Consider the following 19,867-nt stretch of genomic DNA (forward strand, 5'->3'; position numbering starts at 1 on the left):
CACAAGTATAAGAGAACTCCAAGTTATGAGAGACAAGTTGCAGGCAACTAACTATTGCAAAAAAATAAAAATAATAAATAAATAATGATTTGTTCCAGTTATAACTGTTAATGACACGTATTTCTCCCCAGCAGGTAAAGGTGATGCCCTGGGATACCCTGTGCAGCGCAGACACAGCTGTCACCTCCAGCCTGCTCTGCAGACTGGACGCCTCTCCCGGTAGGAGCACGCTGCTGGCGTCATCACGTTCGACTTCGCTCTGCTGCTAGTTTGTCCTTCGCCAGCTCTCCGTAGCGGAGAATCACAGGGAATATGGCGTCCTCAATGTCACCGGCGCTCAGGCAGGTACTGTGGGTGAGGAGAGCGGCGGCGGCCGCGCTCATCCCGACCAGGTAATTACAGGACGTACAGCTCGGTGTCAGGGTGTGACAGGTTCCTGTGTACTGCAGCTGCTGGGAATGTGTCACTGACACAGTGTCTTCAACATGTCACCTATTCACTAATTGTGTCTAACAGGAGCCTCACTCAGTGGTCAGACTCCTGTGTGTATACAGCTTACACTATAAGGGTATTACAGAGGTCAGTGGGGGTCACTTCATTACTAATACACAAGTTACATTTTAAATTTGACTGTCTCTCTCTAGATAGATATATATATATATATATATATATATATATATATATATATATATATAATGTAAAGGTTATGTATTATAAGGAATAATGTTCTCCTTACTGTCAATTGTCAAAGATACTCGAATACACCTGAGTTCCATGACCTGTATAAAATAGGATCATGGAACTTATTAGTGATTTGTAGTGAAAGGTACATTAGCATATCTAATGAACATCTTTATATGGTGCCACAGAATCTGCAGTGCAGCACAATTAACAAAAAATAAAAAATAAACAGAAAAAAATAGATGGGTAATGGACAAGAGAAACAGAATCAGTAAAACTCATTGCAAGAGTCTGTAGAGCAACTAGCTAAGAATACACAACTAGAACAAAAGGAACATTACGGTATTATGGTAGTGACATCATTAATCACCAAATATAAGGAAAGTTTACATATATGCTTGTGACTGAACAACTTGCGAGCCAGTGATTGGTCAACTTACTTTCCTTTTATTATTCATTGAGTCATCCTTATCTTCTGTTTCATGACATTGTGTTTCATTTGTTTTTATTATGATCCCCTCAGTGTACAGTGTTACATTATATACCGGTGATTTAAAACAAAACACAATATGGCCATAATAATTGAGTTGTTTCTGAAGAATGACAACATATCAAGTTGGTAGTATGAACGTTATATATATATATATATATATATATATATATCATTATCTTGCCCTTAAAACCTGTCTATACATTGCACATCAGTAGTAACATCCGTTGACTTGTCCTCAACACTTCGGAGAGCTGTTTTTTTATTGTTATTGTGAAACTTTTGGCTGCTGTTTCTCTTGGCGTTATAGTGTTCTGTTGTTGAGTAACGGTTTACTCACTTATAACTGCATTCTGTAAGCTTTTGAATAAAAAGGAGGTACTGATGCTGTTGTTTTGAACAGGTCATATAATTGAGGTTTTTGTGTATCTTTATAATATATATATTAGTGCAGTCCAATTCAGTATTCTCCCCAGCACCTATTTCCCAGGTGTGCCACCCAGCTCTTGGAGCCCAACAGAGTCCTATTATAATACTTGGTAATTATTTTGGCTTAGGGGTGCCTTGAAAAAATTTTGGAGATCCTAAGGGTGCCTTGAACTGAAAAAGTTTGCAATCCACTGTAATAAACCATTGTCTATCCTATTAGATCAGCACTATGTGAGCACTACAGTCACCAGTGTGTGTTAGACCACTGATCACCAGTTTGACCAGTCCTGGCAGGTGTGGGCAATAACCTCCAACATTTTTTGATATTATTGCAAAGTATTTGAACTGCCCCCACCTGGGTACTTCTTAATTTCACCCAGCTGGCAAAATTTTCTGAGGGAGAACAACAGTGCAGTTGTCTGAAGAGGTCTCTTGTGGACTGTGGTATGCTTTAGTAAACTTCCCTAGTTCCAAATCTCAGCCAGTGCCTTGATAAGTATATCACCCTCCGCATATATGAAGTTGCAAAGTAGTAGTATATATAGTAGTTTATAAAACTTTTTGTAGCTATACGTAAGTAAACGCTAGTCTCTGCAGTTTTCTCCTAACCTGTGCCATTCTAATTTATCTGGCTATCGTGTGTGAGTGCTTCTATTTTCCATGTAGCGGAACTGCAGGTACCAGTGTCCCGGTCTTGGCATCAAACCCCCCACACCCGTAATCTCCCCTCCTATCCTATACTCGCTGAATATGCCATTGACATTTTGTTCTTGTTCCGCCTGTCTGTGCCAATTGTAGGCACAAGCGCTAGAGATACTTTTTGCTGTTCTAATCTAGATTACTTTTCTCACTATTCTGCACTTTTTTTCCACTGTGTAATTTGTATATCTGCTTGTGCAACTGCTATTACTTTGATTACTGGTATCTGTTATTGTTTTAAAAAACTATTAATAAGGTTCTTAAAATGGGAAAAATCTGCAAAACCTGCTGAAAATAAAAAACAGTGCATTTTATTATGTATGTATCATAATAACATTGCATAAAACACACTCTATAGAACTCTATTATGGAAAGTGTTTCAACCTCTATTACTGCTTTTATTGTTTTATTTTTTTTCACTGAAATAGTTTTTATTGTTTGAATGGGGAAAAGGAAATCCTAAAAATAAATAAATAAATAAACTTTATCTTTCAGTTATGTCTTAGGCTGGGTACTCACTACAGTGTTTTCAGCCGATTATTCGGCCAATCGGACAATAAACGACCAGTCGGCCCTATATCACCGTGGTGTGTACCCTCCAGCGATGAACAATTATCATTCCAAAGCACATGGTATCGTTCCACGACGTTTACTGAATGATAAACTGTTCTCAAACTAAGTGCCTACACTTGGTCCTTATTCATGAAGTGCGAGCTGTGCCAGTGGACATTACGATGCCTATTCTCTGCTCTCAGGAAAGAGACTAAGGGCTAGATATACTAAGCTGTGGGTTTAAAAAAGTGGGGATGTTGCCTATAGCAACCAATCAGATTCTAGTTTTCATTTATTTAGTAGTTTCTACAAAATGACAGCTAGAATCTGATTGGTTGCTATAGGCAACATCCCCACTTTTTCAAGCCTGCAGCTTATTAAATCTAGCCCTAGATTTTTTGAAAGGCATATAATTCTGAAGAGTTGCACTGTGCAAATGTGTAACCATAACATTAAAGTCAAACCTCTAAACACTTTAGTCTTCAACTTTTCTCCTAAGATACTGTTCGTGTTTAGCCTAATTTATGACTTAAATTAATCATGAGAACGCTTGATTTTTTTCTTATCTTTTTTTTACATTGGTAAGCATATGTTTTTGTGGAGTGAAAATGGCTGTGAGCTCATCCGCAAAGCAAGGAATGCCGCTAATAACATCGCCTCGCAACCTCTTTATATTCTTCTTCCATAAAACTATGTTTTTATACTGCTCGACAACACTTGATTCACTGGTACTCTGTACTTAGCCAGGAACATACTCGCTTCACCCTACTCCTCCTTTCAGGCGGTGCATCCTTATAAACCAGGATAGACTCTCAGGTCTCCTCTAAATGCAAGATTCGGTGTAACCTGGAGTTGCCATAACAGATCTAGGTAACACGGGATCTGACAGTGTTGAAAGGCAGGTGAGATCTGAGGCTGATCTCTCCATGCAGCTACACAGGTTTGTCTTTTATCGCTGTACAAGCTCTCGCGTTTGTATTAAGCAGCATTCACTATGAACGTTGTGTGAGGTGAGCAGACGGCCGTGAACTGAAAGTAACTGTTCCTGGCCGCATGACTGGAGTCTTGAGCCGTCGTTGCCATTTTGCGTAGGCATAAATGAAATAAGTTGAACACAAATCACTTCTGTACCCCCCCCCCCTAACTGTACTGACAGCGGTGGGGAAGAATTCAAGGAAATTAAAATATTTTCAACAGTATGTGATTTCAATATTTATGTATTTAAAGGATAATTGCACCAAAAAGTGAAAATTAAGTTTGTGGTGGAATATCTTAAGTGAAATCAGGTTACTTACCTGGTACCTGGGCTTCAGAGGTACCAGGTAAGGTACCTGTCCTCTGCTGCTCCCCACACTCTTGCATGGTGTCGATGGACCAGAAATCTGCATGTTTAAAAAGACTGAGAGACCAGTCTGCCGTACACACCTCACTCCTTTTCTCAGAGTGCCAGCATGCTTTCTGAGGGTGGTAGCAATGGGTGCAAACCAGGTGTTGGGGGACCTATCGGAGAGCTTAAATGCCAGACCGCAGTTAGTTAACCTTTTAGTGACTGTTACTGCTTTTGAATGACATTATCCTTTAGAATGGCCCTAATTCTACAGTTGCTTAACTTTTGAGCCAAAATGAGCAAGAAGCTGATGTAGGAGAAAAGTGGGGTAGAGATTAGGTTATCTACATTTTTATCTATGCCTTTCTATACAACACAACTTCAACTTATTCTAAGTAGTGTGTTGAACAAATGTAAAACAGCTCAGGTACAGCTACTTGTAACAGTAAGACCAGTGGTTTCTAAAGTAAGTGAGCGTGGTTAGATATTACTCTTGTGATTCATTAGGCCACAACATCTAGTAGTATGAACGTGCATTTTGAGAATTAATGGTATTTCCCCTATAAAAAGATGGGACTAGTGCAGAAAACTTTTCAAAATGGATTGTTAAAAAATCGGTGGCGTGGTATGATGAGATCACTATAATTTTAATCTCCTGCATTTGAAAATATACTATTTCTTTAAGATGCAAGCTTAAAACTGTGCTTGTAAATCAAACTTATTACATAACATTCAGGAAAGTTCACTCAAACCTGAATTCCGTATTACATTGTAATACTACTTGGATGACCTTAAATAGCATCTTAACCAACGTGTTTGTTTTGAAATGAAAACCCTTCACAGATGTATTACCTTTCGAGAGCCGGTCTTTGCGTAGCAGAAACAAGCCTCTTAGTAGAATTCTCTGTCGCCTGCTGGGTTAATTTAGTTTGAGGAACTTGCTGGCCCGAGAGTGACTACATTGATATCATAGTAGCATTTGCGACCATTCAGCAGCCTCCAGCCCCAGTTACCTCCAACAGTTTGTTTACAGTCCGTGAATAGGATGGGTGGGTGAATAGGGAATTGCTCCATAATGACCCCGGTTCTGGGATTAAGACAAGCACCACTTCTCTAGTTTTTGTGAGTGAGGTAGCTGAAAAGATGACCTCCAAGGAGATTTCTTAGAAATGCTTTATATTATTGTAAACACTTCCATTAAAAACATTTTATTTCTTGAACACAGCAGAAATGGAGGATGTTGTTTGAATGGTGTAATTGAGTTCATATAGGGATAGTCTTTACTTGGGATTTGGTAAGGGGTCCTTCAAGTCTGCTTAGAAAATCATTGTTTATAATAGTGATTTCTGATTGGTGTATTGGGACTTTGTTATGTGTCATAACACCAATCTGGATGTGTGACAGCAATTGTGTGTGATATTTTTGTTTTACTATTTTTATTTATTTTTTAATTATTAGTTTTATGATGGTGCATCCAATTTTACTCAGTACGGTAAACATACTTTTTGTTCTGGCTCCGTTTCCCTGCCATTTGAGTTTATAATCTCCGTTTTTGGTGCCTGGGACAAAGGCAAAATAGTAAGCTATTATTGTGATTCAAACCAAGGTCTCCAATAGGTCTCTCTCGGGGGAATTCAGTTGTGTGCAGATTTCTGTTAGAGTGTCATCTGATGAGTTGCGGCGGGATGTTGTCATACTAAAACATTACTGATTTTTGCTCGCACCTCAAACCTAGATTTCCTGCTGGTGATGTGTCAGGAGAGCTGGGTAACAGGTCGGATGAGTGAGAGCCTGGAAGTGGGATAATACTAGGAGGAAAGATGATGAAATGTAAGTAGACCAGAGCTAGTCAACAAGTTATGCTCTAATACAAGTTGAATAGGAAAAAAACAGGGATCTTGCGGAAGGGCAGTGGAATATTCTAGGGTCATTGAAAGCCAAGCTTCTGTAATGTATTTTAGGTAAAAGCTCTTAATCACAATAATACTAGTGTGTGTCCTTAGTTTGTGATTTATGTAGCACATTCCATCGTGAGCATAGGACGGATCCAATGGTACGTCTCCCAAAACACATTAGGTCTTTGGGTTCATTCAGAGAAATCGGTGAACAGCTTCTGAGGTCACAGGTTCCAGGCATATTGGGAGACAACAAAATATTGCAGAAGTTTGCCAGTGACCGCTCTTGATTTAGTCTGTGTATAGAGAGGTCCACCATGCGGATGTATATAAAGAACAGCGATGGGTGGAGAAGGTAAGACCAGTGATGAAGTTCAGTTCTGTGGTAAACTAGCTGTCTCTTGGGCTCTAGAAGGAGGTTTAACCTGAAGAGTAAATCTACTCTCTGGCCTCTAGGCTTTGAATTTCTATGCAAATTTTAGGGGTTCTCCTCGGAGGGTCCCTTGAGAATTGGACAACACGGGGTAAGAGACCATTTTTAAGAAGTGTAGGTCAAAGGTATTGATGCCAGCACTTTTACTGATGTGGAGGAGGAGATCTGTAACCCTTTTTTTAATGCATCAGGATAGAATAATATACTGGGAAATTATATTGTTAGGGTTGTGTAGTGAGCTGAGAGTGTAGGCTGTGTTCAGGTGAGTGATCAAAGGCTAGGTGGTTATAAAAGCTTATAATATTTCATTACTGTTCTTGATAGTTACACTGTCGGAGAGAATTTTTGAGGGGATGGCTTTTCCTGTAATGTTACCAGAAAGTTATTTTATTGTATATTGGCAGCTGGATGCAACATCAAGTTTAGAGCTGTACAAGTTGGACTTGGTGTCCTGGATTAACGTTGTAAAATAGTTTCTGGATGTTCTGAAAAATTGCATTGTGGCGTTTACATGGTAATTCCCAGAGCTTTTGTTATTTTATTGGTGCTGCTTTAATGTCTGCTGTAAACCAACAACACTTTCTAGCCCTTAGGTGGGTAATGACTAAGGGTGCCTTAGTTTTAAGAGCGCAGGATACTATTTTTGTGAAAAATGGCTCATACGGATTTTACTGATTTGGCTAAATAAAGGTCTGCCAAACAGGAAAGGTTATTAGATCATTGATGTATGCCAGCAGGTTACAATTTATTTTCATCTTCAGTAGAAAACTTGCTGTAGGTTTAGAGATTGCTCTTATGTTCATTGGTATCTCAAGTATCTCTGAGAAAACGACCTTGTCCTTTACATAGATGGCTACACTACCTCCTCTGTTTGGGCTATCGGTACAGAATAACTGACTGGGTTATACATTTATTTTCACAACTTTTACAATTTACCATATTTGAAGTAATTAATTGCGGGAAAGCTCCTTAGCCTGGAGTTCTTGGGAGGATATGGTGGAATGGCCAGGCGGAATGTGGTTCACTGGGAGACGGTTTATTGTTTCACTGTTGGTGGATCATGTGTAGTTTGGACCTTAAATTTATCTCATGTGCAGCCATTCGGCAGCTAGTGTAAGACTAAGCTGGCTCCAAATCACTGCTTATATGCCAAAAAGATCATCAATGCCGATCAGTTTCCGATGAGCGTCGATCAGCGGTTCATCGGGACTAGCGGAGGAGCTGTGTGTTAGAGCCAGGTGTCTACGTAATTTCCGTTTTGGTCAGTGGTGTCGTGGATCTATACCACACTCTGTATGCTCAGCTCTATTTGTATCTGGCCATTTGTGAGCAGCTTAATAGTTGTTAAATTTAGATACATTTGGTCTGTATTGCATTTGATCCACTGGACATCCGGAAAATCTGCTTGATGTCATTTAAGAACAGGGAAGCCATCTTTTATGACTTATACCTGCATCAAATCCAGTTAAAAAAATTGATTTAGTCAAATTGCTTATGACTTCAATATGAAATGTGAATCGTTAATATCTATATCACGCCATGTCTAAACACTATATTTCATGATTACGTGGAGAACAGTGTTTTGTTTCTCACTCTCGTTGTTGTCTTGTGACCTTTCCAAGATATGAAATGTACAAATACAAAAATCAATATTTATTCCCCCACACAATGTTTGTTCCCTCTGCACAGTTGTGTAAGAAGGGATGAACTCAGTTAGGGGACGATTTAGATCTGATTTGGCTGCATAATAAAAATGTCACTCTCCAGTACCTCTCACTTTTACTTTCATTCTATGTATGTGGGCCAAATAAATGCATCAATCCAGTGTTTAGAATTGTTGTCCATCTTATTTGTAGTGTTGACGTAAAGAAGACCAGAATACGCCGTGCGTGTATGGTGCCTTTGCCGTGCTCTGGAGATTTCTTGTTTGTTTGGAATTTCCTTGCTTTTGTTGTTGTTATACATTGCAAATGTCATAATTCGTCCTCACTTTACCTGCGGAAAGTTCTGAAATCCATGTTTACTTTGAGTGCTGTAAATAAGCATTTTTTCTGTTTGCAATTATTTAAAACCGTGGAAAGCTGCAAAATATACTGTAGTTCAGAGGCATTAAATGGGTTATATATCTTTTAATTGACCTATTTATTGGTTTGTATATAATCTCCTACACATTTTGCTAAATACAATGCATTGTCTAAGTGGCTTTTAGTTCTTTTCAAGCATGTATTTATACCATTGGACAGATTTGTTCATTGCCCTTGAATACTACGCAGCTTCTCTATGCTCTCTCTGCATCAGATATAATTGTGTTCAGAGAGCATCTTTGATTCATATCTCAGGGCAACTGAAATAAGCAGTTTGCTTGTCTGTAAATTGTGATGCAAGCTGCTTGTCTTTGTCCTATTTCATAGGGTATTTCCACTTTCAAGCAAATGGTTTCAGTTAAAAATATTCTCAAATTTCTTTTGCGTTACCTTCTCTGCAGGTGTTGAATCTCAGAAGTCAAACAATAGCTAATGCAGCCATGCAGATCTCAGGGGGAAGCGCATATTGTTCAGTGCTGCTGTAGTATGGGCCAAGTTGAAGTGTAGTTTGTCACCACAATATCCTCATCATCACCATTTATTTATATAGCGCCACTAATTCCGCAGCGCTCCACTCATTCACATCAGTCCCTGCCCCGTTGGGGCTTAGAGTCTAAATTCCCTAACACACACACACTAGGGTCAATTTGTTAGCAGCCAATTAACCTATTGTTTTTGGAGTGTGGGAGGAAACTGGAGCACCCGGAGGAAACCCACGCAAACACGGGGAGAACATACAAACTCCTCACAGATAATGCCATGGTCGGGAATTGAACTCATGACCCCAGTGCTGCAAGGCAGAAGTGCTAACCACTTAGCCACCGTGCTGCCCGTAATCAGACATTACAATAGTGATGTAAAGATTCAAAATGACGACAAAACGGTAACTGTTTTTACAAAAGCTATTTCCATGAGTCGCAGTAATCAGACAAAACGCAATTGTTAAAGTTGGAAAGTCTTTACAAACCTGTCTAACAAGTCCATATCACAGCTTTCCTCTTGGTCTGCACTTAGACCTTATTTCTAGTAAAAGTTCTATTTTAGAAGACACATGGGGATAAATGTATCAAGCTGAGAGTTTTCTGGCAGGTTTGAAAAGTGGATATGTTGCCTATAGCAACCAATCAGATTTTAGCTGTCATTTTGTAGAATGTACTAAATACATGATAGCTAGAATCTGATTGGTTTTTCAAACCCGCCTGAAAACTCTCAGCTTTATACATTTACCCCATGGTGTATTTTTCATACTTTTTTTCTTCAAGCTCCTATTAGTGATTTAGTTTGCTAAGTGTCATATGATTTGCATGGCAGCCACATTGATGTAGTAAGCAGAGAGGTTTTGGAACGCCCTTCTCAGCGTGCTTGTCCACAGCACAATGGCACCCTTTTTTCCTATTCTTTTCTCTGCTATCATGTACATGGAGGGAGGGCTCTAACTCAGATCAGGTGACCCTCTTCTCAGGAACAAGCGAGTGCTGAAAGCAAATATGTTCGAGCTAAGACAGCAGCCTTGGGCTGGCAGCCATATACGTGTCCCCCACAGAGAGTTTGCAAAGGAACAACTGCGTTATAGGAGCACCTCAGATTCATGTTACTGAGTTATAGAAGCACCTCAGATTCATGTTACTGAGTTATAGAAGCACCTCAGATACATGTTACCGAGTTGTAGAAGGACCTCAGATTCACGTTACCGAGTTGTAGAAGGACCTCAGAGAAGGACCTCAGATTCACGTTACCGAGTGGTAGAAGGACCTCAGATTCACGTTACCGAGTGGTAGAAGGACCTCGGATTCATGTTACAGAGTTGTAGAAGGACCTCGGATTCATGTTACAGAGTTGTAGAAGGACCTCAGATTCACGTTACCGAGTTGTAGAAGGACCTCAGATTCACGTTACCGAGTTGTAGAAGGACCTCAGATTCACGTTACCGAGTTGTAGAAGGACCTCAGATTCACGTTACCGAGTTGTAGAAGGACCTCAGATTCACGTTACCGAGTTGTAGAAGGACCTCAGATTCACGTTACCGAGTTGTAGAAGGACCTCAGATTCACGTTACCGAGTTGTAGAAGGACCTCAGATTCACGTTACCGAGTTGTAGAAGGACCTCAGATTCACGTTACCGAGTTGTAGAAGGACCTCAGATTCACGTTACCGAGTTGTAGAAGGACCTCAGATTCACGTTACCGAGTTGAAGGACCTCAGATTCACGTTACCGAGTTGTAGAAGGACCTCAGATTCACGTTACCGAGTTGTAGAAGGACCTCAGATTCACGTTACCGAGTTGTAGAAGGACCTCAGATTCACGTTACCGAGTTGTAGAAGGACCTCAGATTCATGTTACCGAGTTGTAGAAGGACCTCGGATTCATGTTACCGAGTTGTAGAAGGACCTCGGATTCATGTTACCGAGTTGTAGAAGGACCTCGGATTCATGTTACCGAGTTGTAGAAGGACCTCGGATTCATGTTACCGAGTTGTAGAAGGACCTCGGATTCATGTTACCGAGTTGTAGAAGGACCTCGGATTCATGTTACCGAGTTGTAGAAGGACCTCGGATTCATGTTACCGAGTTGTAGAAGGACCTCGGATTCATGTTACCGAGTTGTAGAAGGACCTCGGATTCATGTTACCGAGTTGTAGAAGGACCTCGGATTCATGTTACCGAGTTGTAGAAGGACCTCGGATTCATGTTACCGAGTTGTAGAAGGACCTCGGATTCATGTTACCGAGTTGTAGAAGGACCTCGGATTCAGGTTACCGAGTTGTAGAAGGACCTCGGATTCACGTTACCGAGTTGTAGAAGGACCTCAGATTCATGTTACCGAGTTGTAGAAGGACCTCAGATTCACGTTACCGAGTTGTAGAAGGACCTCAGATTCACGTTACCGAGTTGTAGAAGGACCTCAGATTCACGTTACCGAGTTGTAGAAGGACCTCAGATTCACGTTACCGAGTTGTAGAAGGACCTCAGATTCACGTTACCGAGTTGTAGAAGGACCTCAGATTCACGTTACCGAGTTGTAGAAGGACCTCAGATTCACGTTACCGAGTTGTAGAAGGACCTCAGATTCACGTTACCGAGTTGTAGAAGGACCTCAGATTCACGTTACCGAGTTGAAGGACCTCAGATTCACGTTACCGAGTTGTAGAAGGACCTCAGATTCACGTTACCGAGTTGTAGAAGGACCTCAGATTCACGTTACCGAGTTGTAGAAGGACCTCAGATTCACGTTACCGAGTTGTAGAAGGACCTCAGATTCACGTTACCGAGTTGTAGAAGGACCTCGGATTCATGTTACCGAGTTGTAGAAGGACCTCGGATTCATGTTACCGAGTTGTAGAAGGACCTCGGATTCATGTTACCGAGTTGTAGAAGGACCTCGGATTCATGTTACCGAGTTGTAGAAGGACCTCGGATTCATGTTACCGAGTTGTAGAAGGACCTCGGATTCATGTTACCGAGTTGTAGAAGGACCTCGGATTCATGTTACCGAGTTGTAGAAGGACCTCGGATTCATGTTACCGAGTTGTAGAAGGACCTCGGATTCATGTTACCGAGTTGTAGAAGGACCTCGGATTCAGGTTACCGAGTTGTAGAAGGACCTCGGATTCAGGTTACCGAGTTGTAGAAGGACCTCGGATTCACGTTACCGAGTTGTAGAAGGACCTCGGATTCACGTTACCGAGTTGTAGAAGGACCTCGGATTCACGTTACCGAGTTGTAGAAGGACCTCGGATTCACGTTACCGAGTTGTAGAAGGACCTCGGATTCATGTTACCGAGTTGTAGAAGGACCTCGGATTCATGTTACCGAGTTGTAGAAGGACCTCAGATTCATGTTACCGAGTTGTAGAAGGACCTCAGATTCATGTTACCGAGTTGTAGAAGGACCTCAGATTCATGTTACCGAGTTGTAGAAGGACCTCAGATTCATGTTACTGAGTTGTAGAAGGACCTCAGATTCATGTTAAGAACTTGCTTTTTTTTTTTCAAATAATAAAGAGAATAATTCCGCATGAGATGTATTTAAAATAAAAATAAAAAAAACAAGAATAAAAAAATAGATGTGAGGCCCTCTGTGACAGAAAGCATCCCAGTCAGTGTGCTGGATACACTTGTACTTGTTGTATTTATTCAAGGTTGATACTTGATAAAATAGATATAAAAGAACATTTAAGTTGAAGGAATGTGAGTGGTGCCTGGATAACACACTGCAGACACTGGCATCAGAACATTTTAAGTTACAACATTTATACTGATTATTAAGCTAGGGCTTTAGGAGATACGGCTGAAGAAGTCATTGACAGAGGGGGTTGTTTTATATCCCAAAAATGCAACACAAAGCAGAACAATGTCGACAAAATGCTGCTTTTGTTTGTACCTTAAGTAGTTCTAGCATATAAGGTTATTCACAATTCTCAAGGCTCCCCCAACCCCTTCCCCTGGAACTAAAATTATAAGAAGCAAATCTGACAATAAAGTAGGAAGAAACTGTGGGCCGCAGGTGGAGGCTCGGCGGGAGGGGGGGGGGGGCGCCTGTTACCCCTCACTGCTGTAGGTTATATATGAAGTCACCTCTTGAGTTCTGTGTCCTGTGTAAACTGCTCACCTATGGTCTATCGTCTATATGGTCAGGGGACACCTTGCTGACTTTTAATACCATTTTGTCACTTAACTTTATTAGATATGTGCACATAGTTACCTCGCTGTATGTTATTTGAAGATGTAATATTGGCTTTTAGCTTTAAACTCTTATTGGAGTTTAATAACTACTGAGCACCATGAGCAAAACAAAATAACCACGTTATCTGAGAACACACTGTTATAACAGTAATATATATCATTTATATCTGCAGTTTATGGGTACATCGTGTGTACAGAGGATCTTGGTCACACATTGATTTGTTGTTTTTGTAATGATTGACACCATGAAGATTAGTTTGGTTTACTTTGTATTTTTATTATTATTTTCACTCGGCCAACACATTCCAGAGGTATTGTGTTATGAAAGATGAAAGACAACACAGTGTTCTGCACATTTATCTTATAATCTGGACACTTTCAGACTTCAGTTTTTCTTTTATACAAATTTGTGTTTTTTTTATAGTTCACATTTAAAGTCGGAGTGGAATTTTATTCATGTCGAGTGGTTTTCAATTGCCACTGCTTAAAAGGGGTATCTGCCAGTTTATATTCACCTTAAAATTTATTAGCTGAGCTTTAGAAGAGTATGACTACAACTCTACCACCTAGGCTATACTAAGGTGCCCCTAGTCCAGGAATAAAAATTAAGACATTTGGGGGTAAATGTATCAATCTGCGGGTTCTTCAACACCCGCGTGTTCAGCCTCTTCCGCGATTAAATTTAAAGCGGCGCTGCATTGTAAAGGGTTAACTTCCCTTTACAATGCAGCGCCGCTTGAAATTTAATCGCGGAAGAGGCTGAACACGCGGGTGTTGAAGAACCCGCAGATTGATACATTTACCCCTTGGTCTCCCTCACTTACGTAGTAACACATTCTCCCCTCCCCCACATCTAGAACCACATTTTGACCCTCACTCCTGTTTATACTACGTTTTCGTCCTTTCTTGCGAGACTAAGCTCGCAGTTGTCCATTGACAGGTCTCACAGTGGCTTCGGAGGCGGGGAGTCCCTACCTCCCCAGCCACAGTGAGACCCGATACAATGCAGACACCTGGGACAGAAGTGCTTCAGTAGTGTTTTTGACCCAGCATCGTAGTTCTCCCTGTAGCTTTTCTGCTTCCCATAGGCTGCAAAAAAATGGCCTCCTTTCCAATTACAGCACTAGCTAAAAATCGGGTGCAGAGAGGGGATGAGTGGTGCTCAAGCATCAGTGAAATATTGTGGCTTGTACAGTGCAGTGGGCGTCTTAGTAAAATCTTTTGGATAGGTGATTGTAAAGCGTGCTGACTTCAACCAGTTTAACAGCTTTTGCTGGCAGCTGCCATGTTGAAATTTTTAAAGCCCAAGCACACAGTTTCTTGGATATAGAATAGATTAGACAGTTCTGCTAATCGCCTTTCCATACATGGGCTTTCAGAGATCCATTGAAGGACAGTACAGGAGGCTTCACAGCATTTTGGGCAAGCATCCTGAGACACGTTCCAGTGAGCATCTTGGGTTCCTTTCAGATGAATGGTGCAAATAAATATCTGTTATTGACGAGCTATTGTCATGACTGACTATTTAAAGATCTGAGATGTCTGTGGCATGGGCTCTCTCAACATGCAGTGATTAGAGGGTTGCCTAAAAATAAAGATCTCTGGTGATCACATGACTACACCAGGAACACAAATCAACTGCGGTCCTTTGTCTAACTACTTACAGCCATTGGGAAAAACACATATCTAATCAATGATGTGTGTGTGTGTTTGTATGTATGGGTGTAATATATATATATATATATATATATATATATATATATATATATATATATATATATATATATGTTACTTATTTATTTTACAGAGTTCATTTACAACATTGCCTATAATAAACAGGAAAAACTAGCTACAAAGATGTGAATCTCTGCCACCTACTACCATTGGAGACGGCTATTTTGCGAGCTTATCTGGGGTCATTCAAGACTAATGACCCAGTGATATAACTGAGACAGTTCCTAGTAAATTCATAGGCTGCATCTTCATCAGTATTTGTTTAGCCCAATAGATGATTGCTTGCACTGTGTCCACCTTCTTAGTAACCATTTGTGTTTAGAATATTGACCTATGTGTGTTTTTCAAAAATGTAAACAAAACTATTGAACATGTTTGCATGAAACTGTATGCTTTAGACTAGAGAGGGGCAACATGAAGTAGCTGGAGGTCTACAGGAGAGACACTTTAACCTTCAAATGGGCTGCACAGTGTACTCCCTCCTCCAGGTACGCTACGTGACCTCCCTGCATGGTAGAGGTCACGTGACACGGAAGTCAGCTGGCCCCGTTCTAATAAGATTGGTAAGATTGAGAGCAGCTGGCTGGGGGTCCGCAAGAGAAGGCTGTTGCCCACCACTGCTTTAGACACTTTTTAAAAACACAGGGAGATTTTATTTATATATATCTAATATATATAAGCCTAGTGGCGTGTGTTAGTCGGTGTGTGTGTGGGAGAAAAAAACCAAGCTGCAGCGCCACCTGCTGGGCGGAGTTATACACTGACCTACTAAATTCTTAGTGTGTGTGGAAAAAAAACTCAGAAAGGGCTGAAATTTGGTATACTAAGATGTTTTTAATTTGTTAATTTAATTTGTTAATTGTTAAAAGTGTTTATAAAGATTTAAAAAAAATATATATATATTTCTTGAAGGAGAAGTGACAGTTGGGAGTAGTTGGTGGTTGCCGGGGGTGACAGTTGGGAGTGGTTGGTGGTTGCCGGGGGTGACGGAGCGAGAGGAGTGTGATACTCAGGACCGCTGAGAGAGATCCCTGTGTCTGGATAGACATCTGGATAGTTGTGGCGATAAAGATGAAGGATGAGGTGATGGAGAAAAATGATGAGGTGGTGACATGTGGACAGAACCACGTTAAAAAGGGTGCTTGCGTCGGGAAGTAACGCTCTTCCCCTGAGGAGGCCTGGGCTAGGCCCAAATGCATGACAAGAACCTTTTTAACACCTTAAGTAGCTTGATTTGACTAGAATGCATGAGTATCATGCACGGGTCAACATATATATATATATATATATATATATATATATATATATATATATATATATATATATATATATATATATATATATATATATAATATATATTTCATATGAAGCACTTCATCCTATGGTTAATGTGCTTTACAGGTGTTACTGCCGAAATCAGCAGCCACTAAAATATCCTGATCTGTATAGAAATGCCTTTGCACGATGTAGCCTTAGGGGATGGATGGTAGATGGGCTGCGCTGTTGCATCGGAGACATACGGGACACATATGAGCCCAGATAAATAGCATAGGCTGAAATATGTATAATGGTGCTGGCAAAGTGCAAGAAACTGTACAGCATATTTGCCATTGATTAATGGGTCCTTTCACTTTGTACCTTCTGCACCTCTTTCAAGTTCTACTTAAAAGGGGGTAAGGCACATGTTTGTGAATTAGAGCAAAACAATGAAAGTCACATGAGTGTTTTAATCTAGAAGACACATTTATGGATGCAGTGCAGTATTTGTATTGTGTTCAGAATAACCTCTCTGTTTGTATAACTGTCCCTCACAATGCCTAGCGTTGCAGTTGTCATGGAGGTCCTGTGGGTGAGGATAGAAGCTGTTGCCCTAGTTCTAGCAGTGTGCCAGCTTGTTGGTGCCTGCATAGCATATGATTACAAGTGTTGTGTGTGTGTGTGTGTGTGAAGCTACACGGCTGTGATCAGGTCTTCTTTCTAGAATGTGCCAAGTCATATTTATGTCTCTTCTGCAAGTTACAGCATTTGTTCAAGGAAGTTCACATTGTTAATACATAATTGAATTATGTTGCTTGATTTGATTTTATGTCTAAAGCATGGCTTCACTTTGGCATGATACTTTGGAGATGGCTTATTTTGCCTTAACCTTTTTTCTGCCAAGGCCCTTGCCATAGTTGTGTATCGTTTATGAGCCAACCACTTTTGCCTTTCTGCTGGTAATACACTTTTTATATTGCGTTTCAGATCACCAAGACTTTCCAACCAGGTAAACACAGCATTCTTAAGCAATGATCTGCTCGTTCAGCGTAACATGACAGTGAATGGGGAATGTTATTCTCTTGTCACACCAAAGTGAATTCACTGTAGGAATGCTCCTTGTTTCACATCACTTGGTTACACTGACGGACTGTATAGTCTCTTAAGAACGCTGTGTATTCCTGGTCAGAAAACCACTGTGTTCTAAACACATCTTTGTGGTCCTTACCTTTACTTATATAAAGAATAATGGAACTCTGTATGGGATACGGTAAATTTTACTCCGTACAGGTGTATTCGTAATAATAACAGGCACCTAAAATATCCACTTATTCCTCTTTCTCCACTTATGTTTTTTGTGAGGGAAAACATGCATAGCCAAGGATGTACGACTGTATATTTGTGCATACTTTTATACATTGAAATTATACATACAACCCCAAACTTTCTTTTATTGCATAAGCTCCTTAATTTTTTTTTTCCTACGAACAAATTAAAATATTGGCAAATTGTTCCTACACATTGGGGAAAATAAACATATTATCCTACAGTTTAATTATCTTGGTGCTTGCATTAGAGATTATCTATTATTCTAATTTCATAGCCATCGTTTCCCTTCTTCGCTAAGATCTTTTCAGCAGATGGTTATGAGAGATGATCACAGATCTGAAGGTAAATCATGTAGGTGTGTGCACATAAATCCGCATGATCATCGGGACGTTCAGTTGTTGGTAAAATCGCTACAGTAGTCACATCTGCAGTCATTTTCTAAACAATGGGCTTTGCTTGAGGATATATAAATTGTACTGGCAGATGTTTGCTCTAATAAATATACTATACTCCTATTTTTCAGTACTGGGACTGCCTGTACTTAACCACAATTGTGTTTAAATCAATTTCAAAGTGCATTCACCATGTAAGCTATTCTGTGGCGCATCCATTAAAAATGCACAGATGTACAAACACTATGCTCTTGGAGAGACTTGGGCTGCCAGCGTCCATTCTGCTTTTATTTAGGTACATGCTCTGCCAGCCTGGGGTATTTCAGCAAAAGCTATAGAGCCACATGTTTACCTCTCTGCTGGAACACCTATTTAGCCGTGTTAGAGAGGTTTTACACCACTGTTTCGTCTTGTAACAGATGTGTGTTCGACTATGGTGGGCATTTGACCGGTGTCTGAAAACCTTATCGCTATCTGTCTTCATCTTCTGCGCTTCTCTGTCGCTTGTTTTGCAGTGGGTGGGGTTTGAGCAACCTTCAGCCAATGAGATCATTGGAGTGTTGGGGAAGTAGTTATGCTAATCTTGGGAGGGGCTCAATGGTTCAGTCACGGTTATTCACAGAGTTGCTACAGATGAAGTTCAATGTCTCACTTGGCTTTGCATAGAATTATCATTGTAAGTTCTGCCTTTTTTTTTATTTTTTTACCTTTTTTTTTTTAAAAAAAAACATGTACTCAAGGAATAACAATTTGGAGATATTGTAAAGCACATGGTGTACTGAAGACCGTCAAACCACCACAGTGCCTCATAATTACCCCTCAGACATGAAGAGGACATTAAATACCACTCCTGGGATCAGTCTTTGAATATGTGGAACTGGCAGAATGTTGCTCTTCATTGGCACTAAACAAATTGGTAACTAGGAGTTATGGGTGTGCATTATGTCATCCTATTGCTTGATTCTCCTGTCACCTGAGGCACTGAGGACTATTAATTTGTTGTGCTCTTCCTTCCCTCTCCCCACCATATGGAGGGGAAGTGGTAGTAACCGCCACAGGAGTCCTTAATGTAACAGTTATGGCCTCAGTAATGTACCTGAATGTACACACCACATCCAGTGGGGTTTATGATAGATCACACAGCCCATGGCTTTGGTTTTATTTTGCACTCTGCATTACCAGGGGAACGCACAGGGGCAGCACAATAGTCACACCGAAGACACACACACAGATTATTTTTGTGTAGTTCAGAAGTTGGGTACACATGGATGTCATTGAGCTCAAATCTATTAAGTGGGTACTGACACCACAATGTAATGTTTCTTAAAATTAAAGCAGGTAAATCCATTATTATAGAGTTTATATGCATATACGAATAGTCCCAGTTTGAAAAAAGAGATTATAGTCCCTGTCAACAGAGGTTTGCCCAATCTTGCATGGATTTCTCAGGTGCGTGTATTTAGTGTTGAAAACCACTTGTATGGGGCATTGCTTTTCAGACACTTATTTGTCCTGAACTCATTAACATTGATCTCATTAACATTGGCGCAACTGACAATCCCCCGTAGCGAGGAGAACTTGCTGCTCTTCCTCCAGTGCTGGTGTGGTGTACTTATGTGTGAACTTCGTGTTCAAAGCTCCATGTGACTCAATATCATTGTTCTCATAACTTTAACATCTGTATACTAATTAAGGGAAATGGCCGGATAATGGGATTCCTGTGTGTACTGATAGTGTAAATGTGCTTTAAAATATCTCTAAGTTGTTATTCCTTGTGCATTCAGTAAACGGGACCATTAGTGAGGGAAATACACTCATGGTTCTAGCAATTAAAGGGTAGTTTAGGGTGAAATAGTCCTTTCAGAATTGTTCTTTAACCAGTT

At 40.4% G+C, this 19,867-nt stretch overlaps 1 protein-coding gene across 1 annotated transcript in view; it reads left to right on the forward strand.

Annotated features, from left to right (window-relative positions):
* The first annotated feature begins 255 nt into the window (after window positions 1–255).
* The window catches only part of NDUFS4 (NADH:ubiquinone oxidoreductase subunit S4), a 96,429-nt gene continuing 76,817 nt past the window's right edge, over window positions 256–19,867 (forward strand). Inside the window, exon 1 of the mRNA XM_075183988.1 lies at window positions 256–392. Coding sequence (XP_075040089.1) covers window positions 313–392 — 80 coding nt within the window. The 5' untranslated portion in view covers window positions 256–312. The remainder of the gene's footprint in view (window positions 393–19,867) is intronic.

The sequence above is a fragment of the Mixophyes fleayi genome, chromosome 1 (genome assembly GCF_038048845.1).
Source record: "Mixophyes fleayi isolate aMixFle1 chromosome 1, aMixFle1.hap1, whole genome shotgun sequence".
Taxonomy (NCBI): domain Eukaryota; kingdom Metazoa; phylum Chordata; class Amphibia; order Anura; family Limnodynastidae; genus Mixophyes; species Mixophyes fleayi.